General features: G+C 37.8%; 1 protein-coding gene across 4 annotated transcripts in view; it reads left to right on the top strand.

Moving 5' to 3' along the window:
• UTRN (utrophin) overlaps positions 1–14582 on the top strand; it is a 364804-nt gene that overhangs the window by 72151 nt on the left and 278071 nt on the right. For all 4 annotated transcript variants that reach the window (XM_032682362.1, XM_032682360.1, XM_032682363.1 and 1 more), the window contains 10 exons: positions 300–392; positions 1869–1946; positions 3706–3798; positions 4628–4800; positions 8221–8336; positions 9388–9551; positions 10123–10326; positions 11421–11602; positions 12273–12423; positions 13842–13961. In XM_032682362.1, coding sequence (XP_032538253.1) covers positions 300–392; positions 1869–1946; positions 3706–3798; positions 4628–4800; positions 8221–8336; positions 9388–9551; positions 10123–10326; positions 11421–11602; positions 12273–12423; positions 13842–13961 — 1374 coding nt within the window. The remainder of the gene's footprint in view (positions 1–299; positions 393–1868; positions 1947–3705; positions 3799–4627; positions 4801–8220; positions 8337–9387; positions 9552–10122; positions 10327–11420; positions 11603–12272; positions 12424–13841; positions 13962–14582) is intronic.

The raw sequence follows: 14582 nt of genomic DNA on the forward strand, positions 1-14582 counted from the left end.
TTTCTTTCTTTGCTATCTTTGTGTGTTAATGCATCCACCCTAATGTGAGCCAGGATGCACTGCTTTGGTTCCTTAGTACAAGGCTGTGATGCACAGAACCATAGAAATAGGGAGGAAAAAAACCCAAACACTAAAGAAGGGAAGGATTCTTTCCTGATCACTGTTGCAGTCCCCTAGCTTTCATTTACTACTTTCAGTACCAAATAAGAATAAATTGAAAGATAAAGAAGAAAAAAGTACCTGTTTTCTGGAAAGTTCTACTTAAACAGTTTTTATTACTGCTTTTGTTTCTTCTACAGAGTGGGAAGCCCCCAGTTAAGGACATGTTCACAGATCTGAAAGATGGAAGGAAGCTTTTGGACCTTTTGGAGGGTCTGACAGGGAAATCTCTGGTAAGAGAAACATCTGAGTCCTATTTCCATTTATTAAGAAAAAACAAACCAACGAATAACCAAAACACAAACCTCAAACTGTGGCATGTTTGTTTTTTGTGTTTTTTTTTTTTTTTTTTTTTTGTTTTTGTTTTTTTTTAATTTTAATTTATTTAAAACCCTGTTTTACTTGTAGTATGTACTTGTTCTCTGCAGTTCCAGTGAAATTCCCATGAACTGCACTCATGAGATGCAGGGTCAGGCTGAAGTTTAACTGTGTAACCCTCCCTTGAGGTTTTACATACTGTCTAGCAAAGCATGTAAAAACAGTGGTTTTATTCACATAGTGTATGTTTTTAGTAGAGATCTTTTAATGGTCTGTTTCTGGATGATCAGGGAGACAGCGTTCAGCTGGTTACCTGTGGGTTCCTAATGAGCTCATGAAAGATCTCCCAAATAAAAAAGACAACAGCTAGTATGCAATGCAAAAATCTACATCTCCATTGAAGAATTCTGTGATCTACAGTTTGGAAAAGGCTGAAAACTGCTCAAATTGTGTATGGGAAAGTGTGTGTGGCTTAGAACTCTTCCCCTGCTAACACTGATAGCTCTTCAGAAAGATACATGAGGCATGGTAAAAACTGTGCCATCAGTATTATTCCATCACTTGGGATTAAATTCTTGATTTCACTTTTTATAATAAATCTCAAATTTGTTTATTAACCTTACGAGGAACCTTTAACCATTTAAAATTTCACATTGCAAGCTTGTCTTGTTTTTTAAACAGATGCATTTCTTGAGCACTTTTAATAATTTGTGGTGTCATTTGAAGTATGCCCAAGACAGTAGGACTCTTTTGGTTTCTAAGTCAATTATGTGTCCCAAGTTCAGCTCTATGCTCTTGCAGTATAATCGTGTTCTGCCTCAAGAGTCAAATTGTGGTGATTAAAAGCAAATGGAGTGGCAGGTATTGTCGAGAGTTGAAGTGTCTTTTGTTTTGGGTTTTTTTCCCCCCTTGATATTAAAAGGAAGGGAAAGTCAGGAAGTATAACTTTTTCCCAGTATGCAAAGATCTAGCAGGCTTTTGGTGCCAGAAAAATAAATTGCTGCTTGTTCTCTCTTGGGAGCCAAAAAATTTCAACTACTCTGGCAAATGTTCAAAAGCCTCAGATTTTCCCCGGGAACTCTCACTTTGCTGTTGCATTGCCAGTTAGTAATTCTGTAGATGCTGGGAATAAAATTGGATTTCCTGAAGATAAGATGAAACACATCTGGAATCCAAGACTTGTTCTGTGCATTGAATTGAGAAATATTGTTCTGACCAGTTTTCATTTTGAAATTATTGTGGATGGCCTTGTTTGGTTTTTCTTACCACTAAAAAAAAAAATAGTTAAAATCTGGGGAAAAGATAGAAAAGAACAGGAATTTTTCTTTCAGTTTTGTTTGGTCTGTCAAGTTAATTCTGATGTTGAACAGATTGTAACTTTATATTTTCAGCCTAAAGAACGAGGTTCCACACGAGTACATGCCTTAAATAATGTCAACAGAGTACTGCAAGTCTTGCATCAAAACAACGTGAGCATGTTTTTGCACAACTTTTTGATAGATTATTTAGTTAATTCTTGTGTGTAAATGAGTTCAGAATGCAGAAAATAAAAATTTTTAGTACCTAAAATAAGAATTCAGTGAGACAGGTAAACTGTTCTTAGTTTTCCTTATCTGATGTAGAATTTAAGTGTCCAGCAATTTTGTGACATCTTAAAATGCTAACTTAATAAGTATTAACTAATCTGTGGTTTGTTGAGATGTGTTCATCTCCCAAGACAAAGGTGGCTTGAAGCTCTACTATTGCACAGCTAATGAACCTGGCAGGACAGAAAACTAATTTCCAGTGGTGATGTGTAACTCGTACAGAAATGTGTAAGGGGATATGTAAGCTTTTATGGGTGTTTTTCATGTCCTGCTCTCAGTATCCAGGAGGATCTTTTCAATGACATCTGTCAACTCTGTATCTGATGTGTACTGTTTCTGATTTGTAGTTGCAGTAACTGATCAGAAGAACAAACAAGCAAACAAAACCAAATCCTTCTTTTAAGAAAAATGAGAAGAATAATTGTTTGGTTTAATATTTACTTTGACTGCCTGGAAACCAGTAGTGCTACAGTAAAGTGATTATAATTTTTCCCCTGAAGAACAATTCCTGAGAAGTGTGCAATCTATAGTTAGAATTTCTATTTGTGAATGTCAGGGCACTAAAATAACTTAATAAGAACATTCTGGCAATAAAATACATCAGGTACAAGAAGGTACTGACATATTTATTTATATACACTACTGATTGAAGAGTGATACCAACAGGCTATATAATGCTGCAATTTCTCCTCTGTGTTGGTGGACTAGTGTCATATTTCTAGGAAGCGGACAAAGCTAGTAGTGGGTTGTTTTTGTTCTTTGAGGTACTGTAAATATTGATTAACTTTTTTCTAAGGATAAGTAATGAGTTTTTTCAGCTTGAAATTGATTTATTTTATGATGGTAATAAATAATTAATACTGAATTACAATAATTAATTAGTTCTTCCTGAAGCTGATAGGATCTGGGTTTCTGGAAGTAAACTGATGGTCTTAGTTAGCTGAAGGTTGTTAAGGTCATGTACTTGATTTATACCTAGTGCTTACCTTCATTAGAAAATGTGTTATGTGTTAATATGAAGGGAAAAGGCATCTACTGAGAAGCAGCTGCATTCTGTTGCTAGGCTATGCAATATTCATAACTTGTGAAATAATTTATGAAAGTGTTTAAATGTATATTGCAGAGGTCAGACAAACCTAGGGTGTAGGTGATCAAGTGATCCTGTGAACCTCATCCTTTTAGCAGAATGGTTCTAAGTAATAAAGTTCAACATTTTTCATTTGTGGATCAATTTTTTAAAAACAATAATTAAAGAAAATCCACTGGAAATCATTCTGTATAACCAGTATCAGTCTACTGTCTTTTATTAACTTTGCTTCAGTCTCAGTAGTCCACTCACTACCCTACTGGATTGCTGGCTGCATCCTACAAAGCACTATTACAATACAAAAATGGGCATGTCAAGTATTTCCTTTTATGGATGGTATGGATAACAAGAGGAATGCATTATTAGTAGTATTATTAGTAGTATTATTCTTGATATGTGATTAAAAAAACTGTGAAGTGTGTTTGTTATCCATTCTTGGGAGTGTTTTTATTCTATCAGAAGTGAAAAAAAGCTCTTACAGTGCAATTTGGGGTGGGGTTGTGACTTAAGGCTGTGATAACAGTGTTTAGTATAGAGTTGATCCAACCTCTCCAGGTGGAGTTGGTGAATATTGGAGGAACTGACATCGTTGATGGAAATCACAAGCTGACGCTGGGGCTACTGTGGAGCATTATCTTGCACTGGCAGGTGAGTCTGCTGTGAGATCTTTTCCTTTCCAGGAATCATGTGCATTGATCTGCTGGAATTTTCACAAACCTTCCCAGGGTTTTGGTGGCAGAAAATACTGCTTCTATTTTGGGCTGGTAAATAAAGGCAGGCTGGTATTTGGTTTCTACTCTCATTCTATTGGCTGCCTCCCATGATACGTATTCTTGTATGTGCTCAGTTGTACTCAGCCTCTCAGTTTAGTTCCTGCTGGTGTTAATTGCAGGGGGGCTTTTCAAGCTGAAGCTTTGTGTTTATATTTCTTCCTCAAAGGATTGAGGCAGGTAGTTTTTTACTGTCTAGGTAGCTGTGTTTGGCTTGCATCTTGCCTGCTGCTGAGGTTTGTTAGTCTCATAGATTGAATTGTTCCTGATTTATCCAGGTGTCTGGGAAGATCACTGAATTTACTTGGAGGGACTTTGACAGATGTGTATGAGTAGTACCCAAACAACAAAATACTTTTGTTGGATAATCAGATATCCTCCTCTTGCAGAAAACCTGTGCAAACTGTATTTTTTGGGTTTATTTACTGGTGGAACCACAGCACAAGGCATAGACAGCATCGAGGAGAGAGGGACAATTGTAATGTAAGAGTAATGTGTTGTTATTACATGAAGCATTACTAATTCTTGTAATCAGTAGAGTGCAAAGATGCCCTGAAGACTCCTATTCCCAAATTTTGCGTGAGGAGTTAGTTAGATTCATAGCTTTTCATGGGGAAGACCCTTTCATGATTTGTGAAATAATTTTGCTTTGTAAGCAGGAAAAGTGGAGCATGTGTGTGTAAGGTGTAGTTGTTGCTGTCTTGCAGGTGAAGGATGTCATGAAGAACATCATGTCAGATTTGCAGCAGACCAACAGTGAGAAGATACTGCTGAGCTGGGTTCGGCAGTCCACGAGACCTTACAGTCAGGTCAACGTTTTGAACTTCACCACAAGCTGGGCTGATGGACTCGCCTTTAATGCTGTCATCCATAGACATAAGTAAGTAAGGAAACAGCATATTTTATACCTAGAGAAGTAAACAGCTTTTTTCCTGTGTCTTCATGCTTGAGCATTTGACAGCCTCTAGCTTGTTTGGTGATTCATTGTCTAGTTGTTTGTCTTTTGTTGTGGTAACAATAGCAGCAGTGGGATATTGCCAGAGCCTTGCAAAGGCTAGAGCCAAGGCAGGAGTGTAACACTCAGTTCCTGCACATGCACGAACACTCGCTAATTGGAGTGGATTTTCATCCCACTTAGTATGAATTATACAGTGTGTGTGTTGAAAGGGTCTCTACAGGGAGAGGGAATTTGACCCATCTTCTTCACCTGTACTTCCTTCCTTCTACCTGCCCTCCTCTGCAAAGAGAAACATTTCTTCAGTTAGAGTTTGCTGTTTCATTTCAGTAAGGAGCTTCATACCGAAGCTTCAAAACAAAGGAAGAAGAAAGATTGTAGCTTTTCTGGTGTTTTTTAATATATCTTGCATGAAAGACAATGTATGCACTTCTTTCAGGAGAACTGTTGGACAGAAGAATCAAAGGGTAATAGAATACTTCAGGTATCTGTAGAGTATTCATTAGTTTGTTCATTATACTTTATAAAGGATTGTGTTAAAGCCTCTTTGCACGGATCTTTTGTGTTCTTTCTGATTTTTGGAGAACTCTTTGGTAGTTTAAAGAAATTGTTACAGACTCCTATGAAACTTGCATACCCTTTTATACTTTCTTTTTAAAAAAATTTTCTTTCAGATTTATTGGAAAATGTTATAGTCCAGTGTAATTGAAGTCAGCTCATTGCTTTGCAAGGTCTCACTGTTCTTAACCATAGTAATGGTAAAATAATTTCTATAATTTAACCAGACCTCCTGGCCATCAGGTATCTGATACAGCAGATACTTTACAAATACCCATAACTTCTATACCCAGCAGATACAAAGTGTTTGCAAAACATATGTTCACTTTGAGCCTGCTGTTCTCTGCTCTTAAGTGCCCATTTGGCATGTGCGAACTGAAATGGGCTCTGTCACAGGCTCGCTGGCTTCAGGACTGGTCTGCCCTGATGTACCTCTGTGCCTTGTGAACCAGAGCTGGCTTGTGTTCAGGCTGTACGGGTGTGTAAGGGGGACCTGCACCACACTGAGGGCTCCTGAAAGTTTGGAAGGACTGTTATAGAAAGGCAGAGCAATACTAGTAAAGGTCTTGCTGGAATTTATCACAAATATCACCATGTCCCTTCTCTGGATGGCAGTGAACTGTAATGGTGGTTTTCCTACTGGCACACATGCCTCTAGTGGCTTTGCTCAGGTGCTGAGCATGTGAAGCTTTGTGGTGGAGCGTGTGCAAGCTTTAGACACAAATGAGACCTAGGTGACCTGAGGGGAAGCAGGGAAGAAAGAGGTAACCAAGTTGGTTTCAGGCTGTTTGTTGTCCTTATTTCTTGAGACTGTGTGCTTGAGCTTTGCATGATCTGAAGTCTACTCTTTTCAGAGCGCTGTTAAGTAGCAAAAGTTCCTGCTGAAAGCTTTGACTGAGTAATTGTGCTTTCGTGTGGCTTCCTAAAATCTCTGGGTCTGCTCATCTCTGAGCCTTTTATTCCCTGTTTCTTGGAGCCTGACAGCTGCCAGCATGTCAGAATTCAGCTCTGCTGTCCTTGGGCACAAGTCCTTTAGCCAGGGAAGCACCACACTCTGAGAAGTTTTGGCCTGGGTTTAAATTCAGGTCATCTTTGGAAGAGAAACTTTAAAAGCAGTTGCAAAAGAACAAGGGGTCTGGGGCAGGTTGCAGAGATGGTATGACAGCAAAGCTACTTAGCTTACCCAAACACTTGTGCTTCCCTACCTAAGGGGCATTTTTTCAGTATTGCTTTTTTATTTTAGTTTAAATTGACACTTAATGGGATCCACAAAGATTCTCCTCTTTTAAGAGACTTAATATCTTTCTTTTCTCTTTTTCTATCTATGAATAATTGTTAGCTCTTGGTTATGGTATCTAGTAACTTTTTGTAACACCTGCAGCATTTAAGTGACCTGTTACCTCATATAATTTTATTAACATTTTACTGTGCTGGTCTCTTTCATTTCCTAATATTAGCTTAGTTCCTCTTTGAACTGAATTCTACTCTTTTGTTCAATTTTCTCACTCATAGGTAAATACCTGGATTGCAATTTATTAAAACTTGTGTTATCCTGTCAGTGTGCAGGTACTGCATGTGCAATATATTGATTGCAATGTGTTTTTCAAAGTCGGAGTTTCTGCTAAAGCTTTACATGAATCTATGTGGTTATCCTTGTTGCTCTTGCATGAAGGTACAGTATTCCATGAGCTTCTATGCTTCTGGCTTTTTGCTTATCAGATCCAGCTGGCTTATAGCCTTCTCATTTCACAAATGTAATGACTTGATAGATGATAAAGGATACTCTTAGGTCAATTCACAACTGAATCAAATATTAAAAGAATGAAAGGCAACCCTGTCTCTTCCTCTCCAAGTTCTATAAAGTACAGAATCAATAGCAGCATTTTGATGAGACGCCACTATTGCAGGAGAACGGAAGGTTATTTTAGTGGCTGTGTAGCCTAACAGCTGTGCTAGTGTAGCACTTGGCTGATCCTCCCCTGTTGGTGTAGGTACTGCTAGGAATGGGGGCCCTATTTGCTCACCCTGCTTCCTGCTCTGTGCTCTGCTCTTTCCCCTTGAGACCTACCAGTGTGTTCTGGGTGCACAGCTGGACTGGAGATGTCGTTGTGTTAACACTGATCTTAAATGAAGGCTGTTGACACTGCAAATCAATCAGCTCCTTGGCCTGATTTGCGTTTTGACTCAGGAACACTTGTGATGGGATTTTTTTTTTGTAGGCTGTCTTTTATTATGGGAGTGGGTGGGGAAGGGGGAAGAGTGAGTGAGTGGGGAGGAGACTGCTTTTGCTTCTGGCTGGGATGGCCTGGGATGGCCACATTGCAAGTTGGGAACAAGGCTTTCCTGGAGCAGAGTGACTCTTGATTACTCAGGAGTACCTGATGCAGAAAATGTGTAGTACCAATAATGCTGGGAAAGAAACAGCTGAAGAAAACTGGTTCTGGGATAAACTTTAAACAAAGTTTATGTATTCTTATTAGTAGTATTTGATCTCCTGTTGCAGTCAATGACTGTGTTTAAAACACATAGAATGGAAGGTTGGATGTTGCTGTGGACATGCAGTCAGTTAATTGTTTTGTGATTGTCAGATTGTCACTAAAAAAAAAGGCATGTATTTGTATTTATGCATTTGTGTATATGAACTTATGTTGGTATTTTATATATATGTGTATGTTTATATTACTTGGGTAGCTACCATCATATCCATAACTCGGTATTCTGTATGTTACGGAAATTTTTTTTCCTAGATAAAATTTACTTTCTTCCTTGGTTTGTTTTTACTTTTAGACCTGAGCTTTTCAGCTGGGACAAAGTTTTAAAGATGGCCCCTGTTGAGCGAATGGAAAATGCTTTCAGCATAGCCAAGAACCACTTAGGAATTGAGAAACTGTTAGATCCTGAAGGTAGGATATAGTTACTTAATTGACAGGAGGTTTTTCTGAGCTCTCTTGAAAGAAATTTCTTCTATTGACATGAACTATAAATAGAAATTCCATCATTTTTGTTTTGAGCCTTTAATTTTGGGTTTAAAATAATGTAATTTGTAGGGTAAGGTGCATGCTTCTGCTTTGGCATTTTGAATATTAAGGTTCAGGTTGATTTACTATTCAGAGTGTGGATAAGGAAGCTGAACTTGGTACCCTGACTTTCTTTAATTTTAGGTAGGAGCTGTACTGCAAGGGTGTCTACTTTTCAGATACAGTAGAGAATTCTGTAGAATGGGACATTTTAAGGGCCTTGATGTGTTATTCTTTATATATACACTGAGTAGCAGTAGCTGCCAGTGCTGTGAGTACATACTGTGTAGGAATGCTTACCAGGAAACTTTTACAACTCTTTTTTTTAAATACTGAGCTGTTGCTCTGCTTTGAAGTGAGCATCCAAAGACTTATTCTGTAAGATAAGCTCTCAAACTTTGTAGATTCAAGCACCACCTTTCTATTAAAAAAAAAAGTATTAACTGGATGGGTACTGCTCGTAACCCAAGAGATAAGTGAACTGGAGTCAGTGAAACTCTATCAATATGAAAAATAAGAAAATAAACTGACTAATAATGGGAGTGGGAGTAGGCCCAAGTGGGGCCCAAGTGGAAATACTTGTTTTTATGGATACTGTCTCTGAACTGCGTTTCTGCTTGGGAGATGCTTAGAATAATTTCCCCTGAATGGCTTTATTCCTTAGCAACTTCATGCCTGGGCTGTTACTTCAAAAAGATCAAGCCTTTTAATGTGAATTCACCTCCAAATATAGAATTTTTTTTTTTTAAATTTTTTTTTCTCCTTCATAGTACTTTGAATATATGTCAAACCTGGTCTTTAAGGTAAAAGCTTACTAAAGACTACTCAACAGGATAACCTGTGATGTGCACAATATGTAAAGTCTTACCTGTGTTTTAAGTAATAATTTAGAAAATCAGCTTCATTTATTTTTCCCCATATTTTCTTTTTGATGCAGATGTTGCTGTACAGCTTCCAGACAAAAAGTCTATTATTATGTATTTAACCTCTTTGTTTGAGGTCCTTCCTAAACAAGTCACAATGGAAGACATTCGGGAGGTGGAAACTCTTCCAAGGAGATATAAGCAGGAATGTGAGGATGGAGAGTTCAATGTGCAGCAGGTGTGTTTATCATCAAAGTCAGCCTGTGATTTCTTAAGCTGTAATTTTAACTAACCTTCATGTTTGTCAGTTATCTCTGAAGCATGCCTTCTGTCTTGGACAACACAACTGGGAAAATATGAAAAATCTTATCTTCTTTGTCATTAACTTCAGTCTTTGTCTTCCTTTTTCTTTTCTGATTCATGTACAAAATGCTGTGTGTTGAGGTATAAAGTTCCATTTGTGTTATGCTTCTTGCTTTTGCTTCTCTTCCTCATGTCTTGACCAGCTGAAGAGGGTGGTCTGAAATCTTTAACTGAATTTGCCATGGAACTTTTGATGGGGAGTGATAGTGATGAGGTTTTGTTTGGTTGTGAGATTCACTGTTAAAAGCGCAAGATTGAATTCTATCCAGATTTTTTATTTTAAAATGAAAGTTCATTAGTAGTGACTCTGACCTTTCCTATTAAAATGTATCCAATGTTTACTTTTAACATTTTATGAAGGACTAAAAATTGTTCTATTTTTAATATCTTTTGGGAAGCCATCTTCTGTGCACTTTTAAGACAACCCTTTTCTCTTGGCTGCCTAGACTGTAGTACTTGAAGAGGACCAGGACAGTTCTAGAGCAGAGACTCCCAGCACAGTGACAGAAGTGGATATGGACTTGGATAGCTACCAAGCTGCTCTGGAAGAAGTTCTTACATGGTTGCTGTCAGCTGAGGACACATTTCGGGAACAGGAGGAAATATCTGGTGATGTTGAGGAAGTCAAAGAACAATTTTCCACCCATGAAGTAAGCTTGGTTTGATTTCTTTGTATGTGTGTGTAAGCTGCAGAACTTCCATTTCCTAGTCCTTATTCTCAAGACCTTCCATTCTGTTTCTTTTGTCTGTCTTTTTCTAAATGAAAGGCACCTCTGACTGAATGTAGCCTATGTGTGGTTGGGGTTTTTTGTTTGTTTGTTTGTTTTGCTTGAAGGTAAAAATTAATCTTTTTAGAAGAACTTAGAGTGGAACATGCTTTGAAGCTTTAACGTATTTTTTAAAATCAGCTTTTGGTGGGCAGTTTAGTGGTGTGCTTAATACAAAGGCAGTCTGATCCAGACTGAGTCATGTTTACCTACTGCCAACTACTAAAAAGCCTGGTCAGCCTTATGTCACTTGCTGTTGAAAGAGGGCAATGCTGAAATTGATAATCATGTCAATTTAATTCAGTGGTCTCCCTGTGATGATTAGGGTAGTTTGTTTCAGAAACTTGTGTTGATGCTTCCAGATTATTCTTGTTTCCAAATTATTTTGTTTTGACTCTGTTCTAAATCTGGACAGGTGCGCTAATGTTGATAGAAGTTTAAAGTGTCATGTTAGATGTTTTAGTTTTCTCCAGTGTCAGCTTACTGTATACAATAACATATAAAACCTGAATGCTGATCAATATGAGGAATTTCTTCCTGGTGCTACAATTTTAAAGCCGTGAACCAAAGGAAGAAGTGTTCTAGCTTTATAGTAAATATACGAATTTTTGAGTATTAGTAACTGATAGGGTTCTAATTACTTTCCTACAATACATTTCAGATTTTATGTTCTGTTGTCTATAAGTTTGTTTCATATTCTTGGTGAGTTTGTTCAAAGGCTGTCTTCTACCAAACAGATCTTTCATTGAGGTGGTCAACTTTTTTTTCTCAATTAATTCTGTTTTACTGGCTCCAGACTTTTTGTAGCTCATGGAAAATTTTTTGTCAAAGACAGGAACAGGTCTATGTTGTTTGTGTGTTTGATAGTACCAACTCATTCTGCAGCAATGTTTCAAGCGTGACAGTTTTTTAGGATATTTACGAATTCATAAACTCCTGTAGGACCCCATGCTGATATCTGCTTGTACTGTTTTCAGGGGTTTATGATGGAACTGACTGCGCACCAGAGCAGCGTTGGCAGTGTTCTGCAGGCTGGAAACCAACTGGTGGCCCAGGGAAATCTGTCACCTGAAGAGGAGTTTGAGATTCAGGAACAAATGCTGCTGCTGAACTCCCGCTGGGAGGAACTCAGGGTGGAGAGCATGGACAGGCAGTCCCGGTGAGTCATGGCACATGACATCTTCTAGAGGCACACACCGACTTCTGGTGCTTGCTGTGCCTTGGAGAAGTTGGTTTGCATCTGTTTGTAAGAATGTTTTCTAGAATTAACACTTCAGTTTGTGACATGAAATCCACCTTCATGCTTTCCAAGGTGAAACAAAAAGAATGACTTTAACTGGTTGGGGTGGGGTTTTTTTATAATGTAAACACTTTGAGACTGTTATGCGATGTAGATGTGCCAGACTAAATATATGGTATCTAAATGCAGTAGTTACATAAACTACTGAAAGAGTATTAAAAACACGTGTAAGTTTCTATATAAAGTGGATGTGGATAGCTGTGGGTATTGAATTTTTTTCTGCATATGAGTTACCAAGGTAAGAGCTGCATTTTGTTGTGACTCTCAGCAGAGGCTTTATTAGCAGCAAATCCCTGATGGAAGAAACAATCACTGATATAAATTGCATAGTTCATGAACTTTTTTTGTTGAGAAAGAGAGAAGGAAACAAGAATACTGAAATGTGTTCCTTAGCTTAATGCTGAACAGTTTATTTGGCGCTAGGCAACTTTTATGAATGGCCTTGCTACTTTCCTATATGAACTAGAATTTAGTTTCTTTCCTGGGAAAGCTGTTTCTGAAATAACTCAGTCTGTGCTTCCCCCTGCAGCCTGCATGACATGCTGATGGAGCTCCAGAAGCAGCAGTTGCAGCAGCTATCTGACTGGCTGACAGTCACAGAAGAACGCATTCAGAAGCTGGAATCTCAGCTCTTAGCGGAGGATTTGGTGTCCCTTCAAAAACAGCTGGAAGAACATAAGGTAAACCTTTTTGTCTGCTATGTAATATGTATGGGAGAAGTATCTGAAAGATGTGTACACTAGTGGGTTCCTTAGCTGAGAAACTTGATTGTGTCAGAAGTCATACATGGCTGCATTTGGTGTTTGGAAAAGGAGCATGATGGGGTAGAAAGGAATTGGAAGTCTTAACTGAAGGCTTGGGCACTGCTGACTATTATATTTGCTTCATGAAGGAAGTGAAACCTGTAGGGAAAATTGTTACCCTTACTTTGTGCAGAGACAAAGACCTCTCCTGGTAAATTGTTGGTGTGAGGAACAGTATGTACTATGTATATACTGTGGACAAACTTGCCCTTAGTGACTGGCAGGCATGCTTGAGACTTGCAGATTAAAGTAATATGGTATCAGGAAGGGCTTTCTAAGTCAGTGATTCCAGTCCCTGCTTTTACAGGAATTGCATCCTAAAGGGGTGCATAGACACTGCTTTCCGATGTGCATAATATTTTGGAAGTAGTTTGTCTCTCAATTGAGTTTTTTGGATGCAAGTCCAGCCTTTTTATCCTGCAATAATAAGGAAGAGATGTGAAGGAGAAAGATGTCCTTTTTGATATTTGTCGTGGTTGCAGCTTTAGTTTTTGTGCTTAGTGCTGAGGTTTGACCTTCTTCCCAGCATGGGACATACCTCACAGAACAAGAACAGTGGACTATTTTTGGTCTGTGTAGTTTTCTGTCCCACATTTTCTTTCTTTTGTCTTCAAAGTCTGGGAAGTTTGAGGCGTATTTTTCATGGAGTAGCTTAGGATATGCGGGGATGAAAAGTGACATTTATAGTACTGTAAAGGTTTATTGATTTTGCAGAAATATTTTGGAGGTAGGCTTTAACCATGGAATCTGTTATTCTATAATTTTATTGTATGAATATTTAAATCTTCATATTATTTAAAACTAATCAGAACTGCACGTTTTCTGCAATTCTTAACTATTGTCTTTGAACATCATGATCAATTACTACACTGTTGGTATTTATGGGAATTATATTGTCAGCTCTTAACAGATGAATGTTCTTAGTGATTTTTCCCTATTTGGCATGCCCTATGGTACTTGCTTATTAACAATAACAGCTTTATATAGAAAAACTTAAGCTCTCCGATCTATAACATTAGATATATAGAAAGTCAGTGCAGTTGTCATGATTCTCCTAGTCAAGTATGGTGCATACAGCTTAAAGCACTCCCATGTTTACCAGTATTTCAACAGAATGGTTTTAGGTTCATTTCTAGCAGTCTTTTGCTTACATTTACTTAAACTGTGCAGTGATTTTGTGATTTACTGTTGAATCTGAAGTACTTCCTTTGCCACAGCAGTTGTGATAGTCCCTGTGGCCAAAAGAGCAGATTAGCAAATATTCAAAGTTGGTAACCTCTGTTTTGTTCTTATAGAGCCTGCAGAGTGATCTAGAGGCAGAACAGGTGAAGGTAAACTCCCTAACACACATGGTTGTCATTGTCGATGAAAACAGTGGGGAAAGTGCAACAGCTATTCTGGAGGAACAATTGCAGGTAAAATGGTAGAGCCTTCTTTTTTTTAACTGTAGTAACAGTTACTTAAAATCTCTCTGTATAATTGTTAATTAGTGTTTTTGTGTTTAAAGACAATTTATTGTAGAAAGTAATTTAAATTATTTTTTTTATGAAGTAATACTAATTTAAAAAATTATTAAATTAACTCAAACTAAAACCTGCAAAAGTGCTTTGACTTTCAAGCTCAATTCCTATTTGCATTCCCAATGACTTAGATACTTTTGTAGTATATCCTTACAGCAGTTTCATAAAATGGGAAGATGCATAGTGCAACTCTTACTTCATATAAGTAATTTTTATTAGGAAGTTAAAGTCTGATAGGAAAAATATTTAAAGATATGAACATGATTTATCTAGGGAGTATCATGTGAAGTATTTTCCTGTTTTTGTCAGAAGTTAGGACTGTAAAAGTACCTGAAGTACAGTGAGTGTGGGACAGAATTTATTCAAACAGAATTCGTGCTACTTTGTTTGCTTCCTTTGAAGTCAATCAAATAGCTCACTGACTTCAGCAAGAGCAGAGGTAAGGCCATAAGTGAATGTTTTTGAAAGTGTTAATCTCCAGTTCTGTGCAATACAGTGATAGCAGTAACTGACAGG

This window comes from Chiroxiphia lanceolata, chromosome 3, assembly GCF_009829145.1.
Source record: "Chiroxiphia lanceolata isolate bChiLan1 chromosome 3, bChiLan1.pri, whole genome shotgun sequence".
Taxonomy (NCBI): domain Eukaryota; kingdom Metazoa; phylum Chordata; class Aves; order Passeriformes; family Pipridae; genus Chiroxiphia; species Chiroxiphia lanceolata.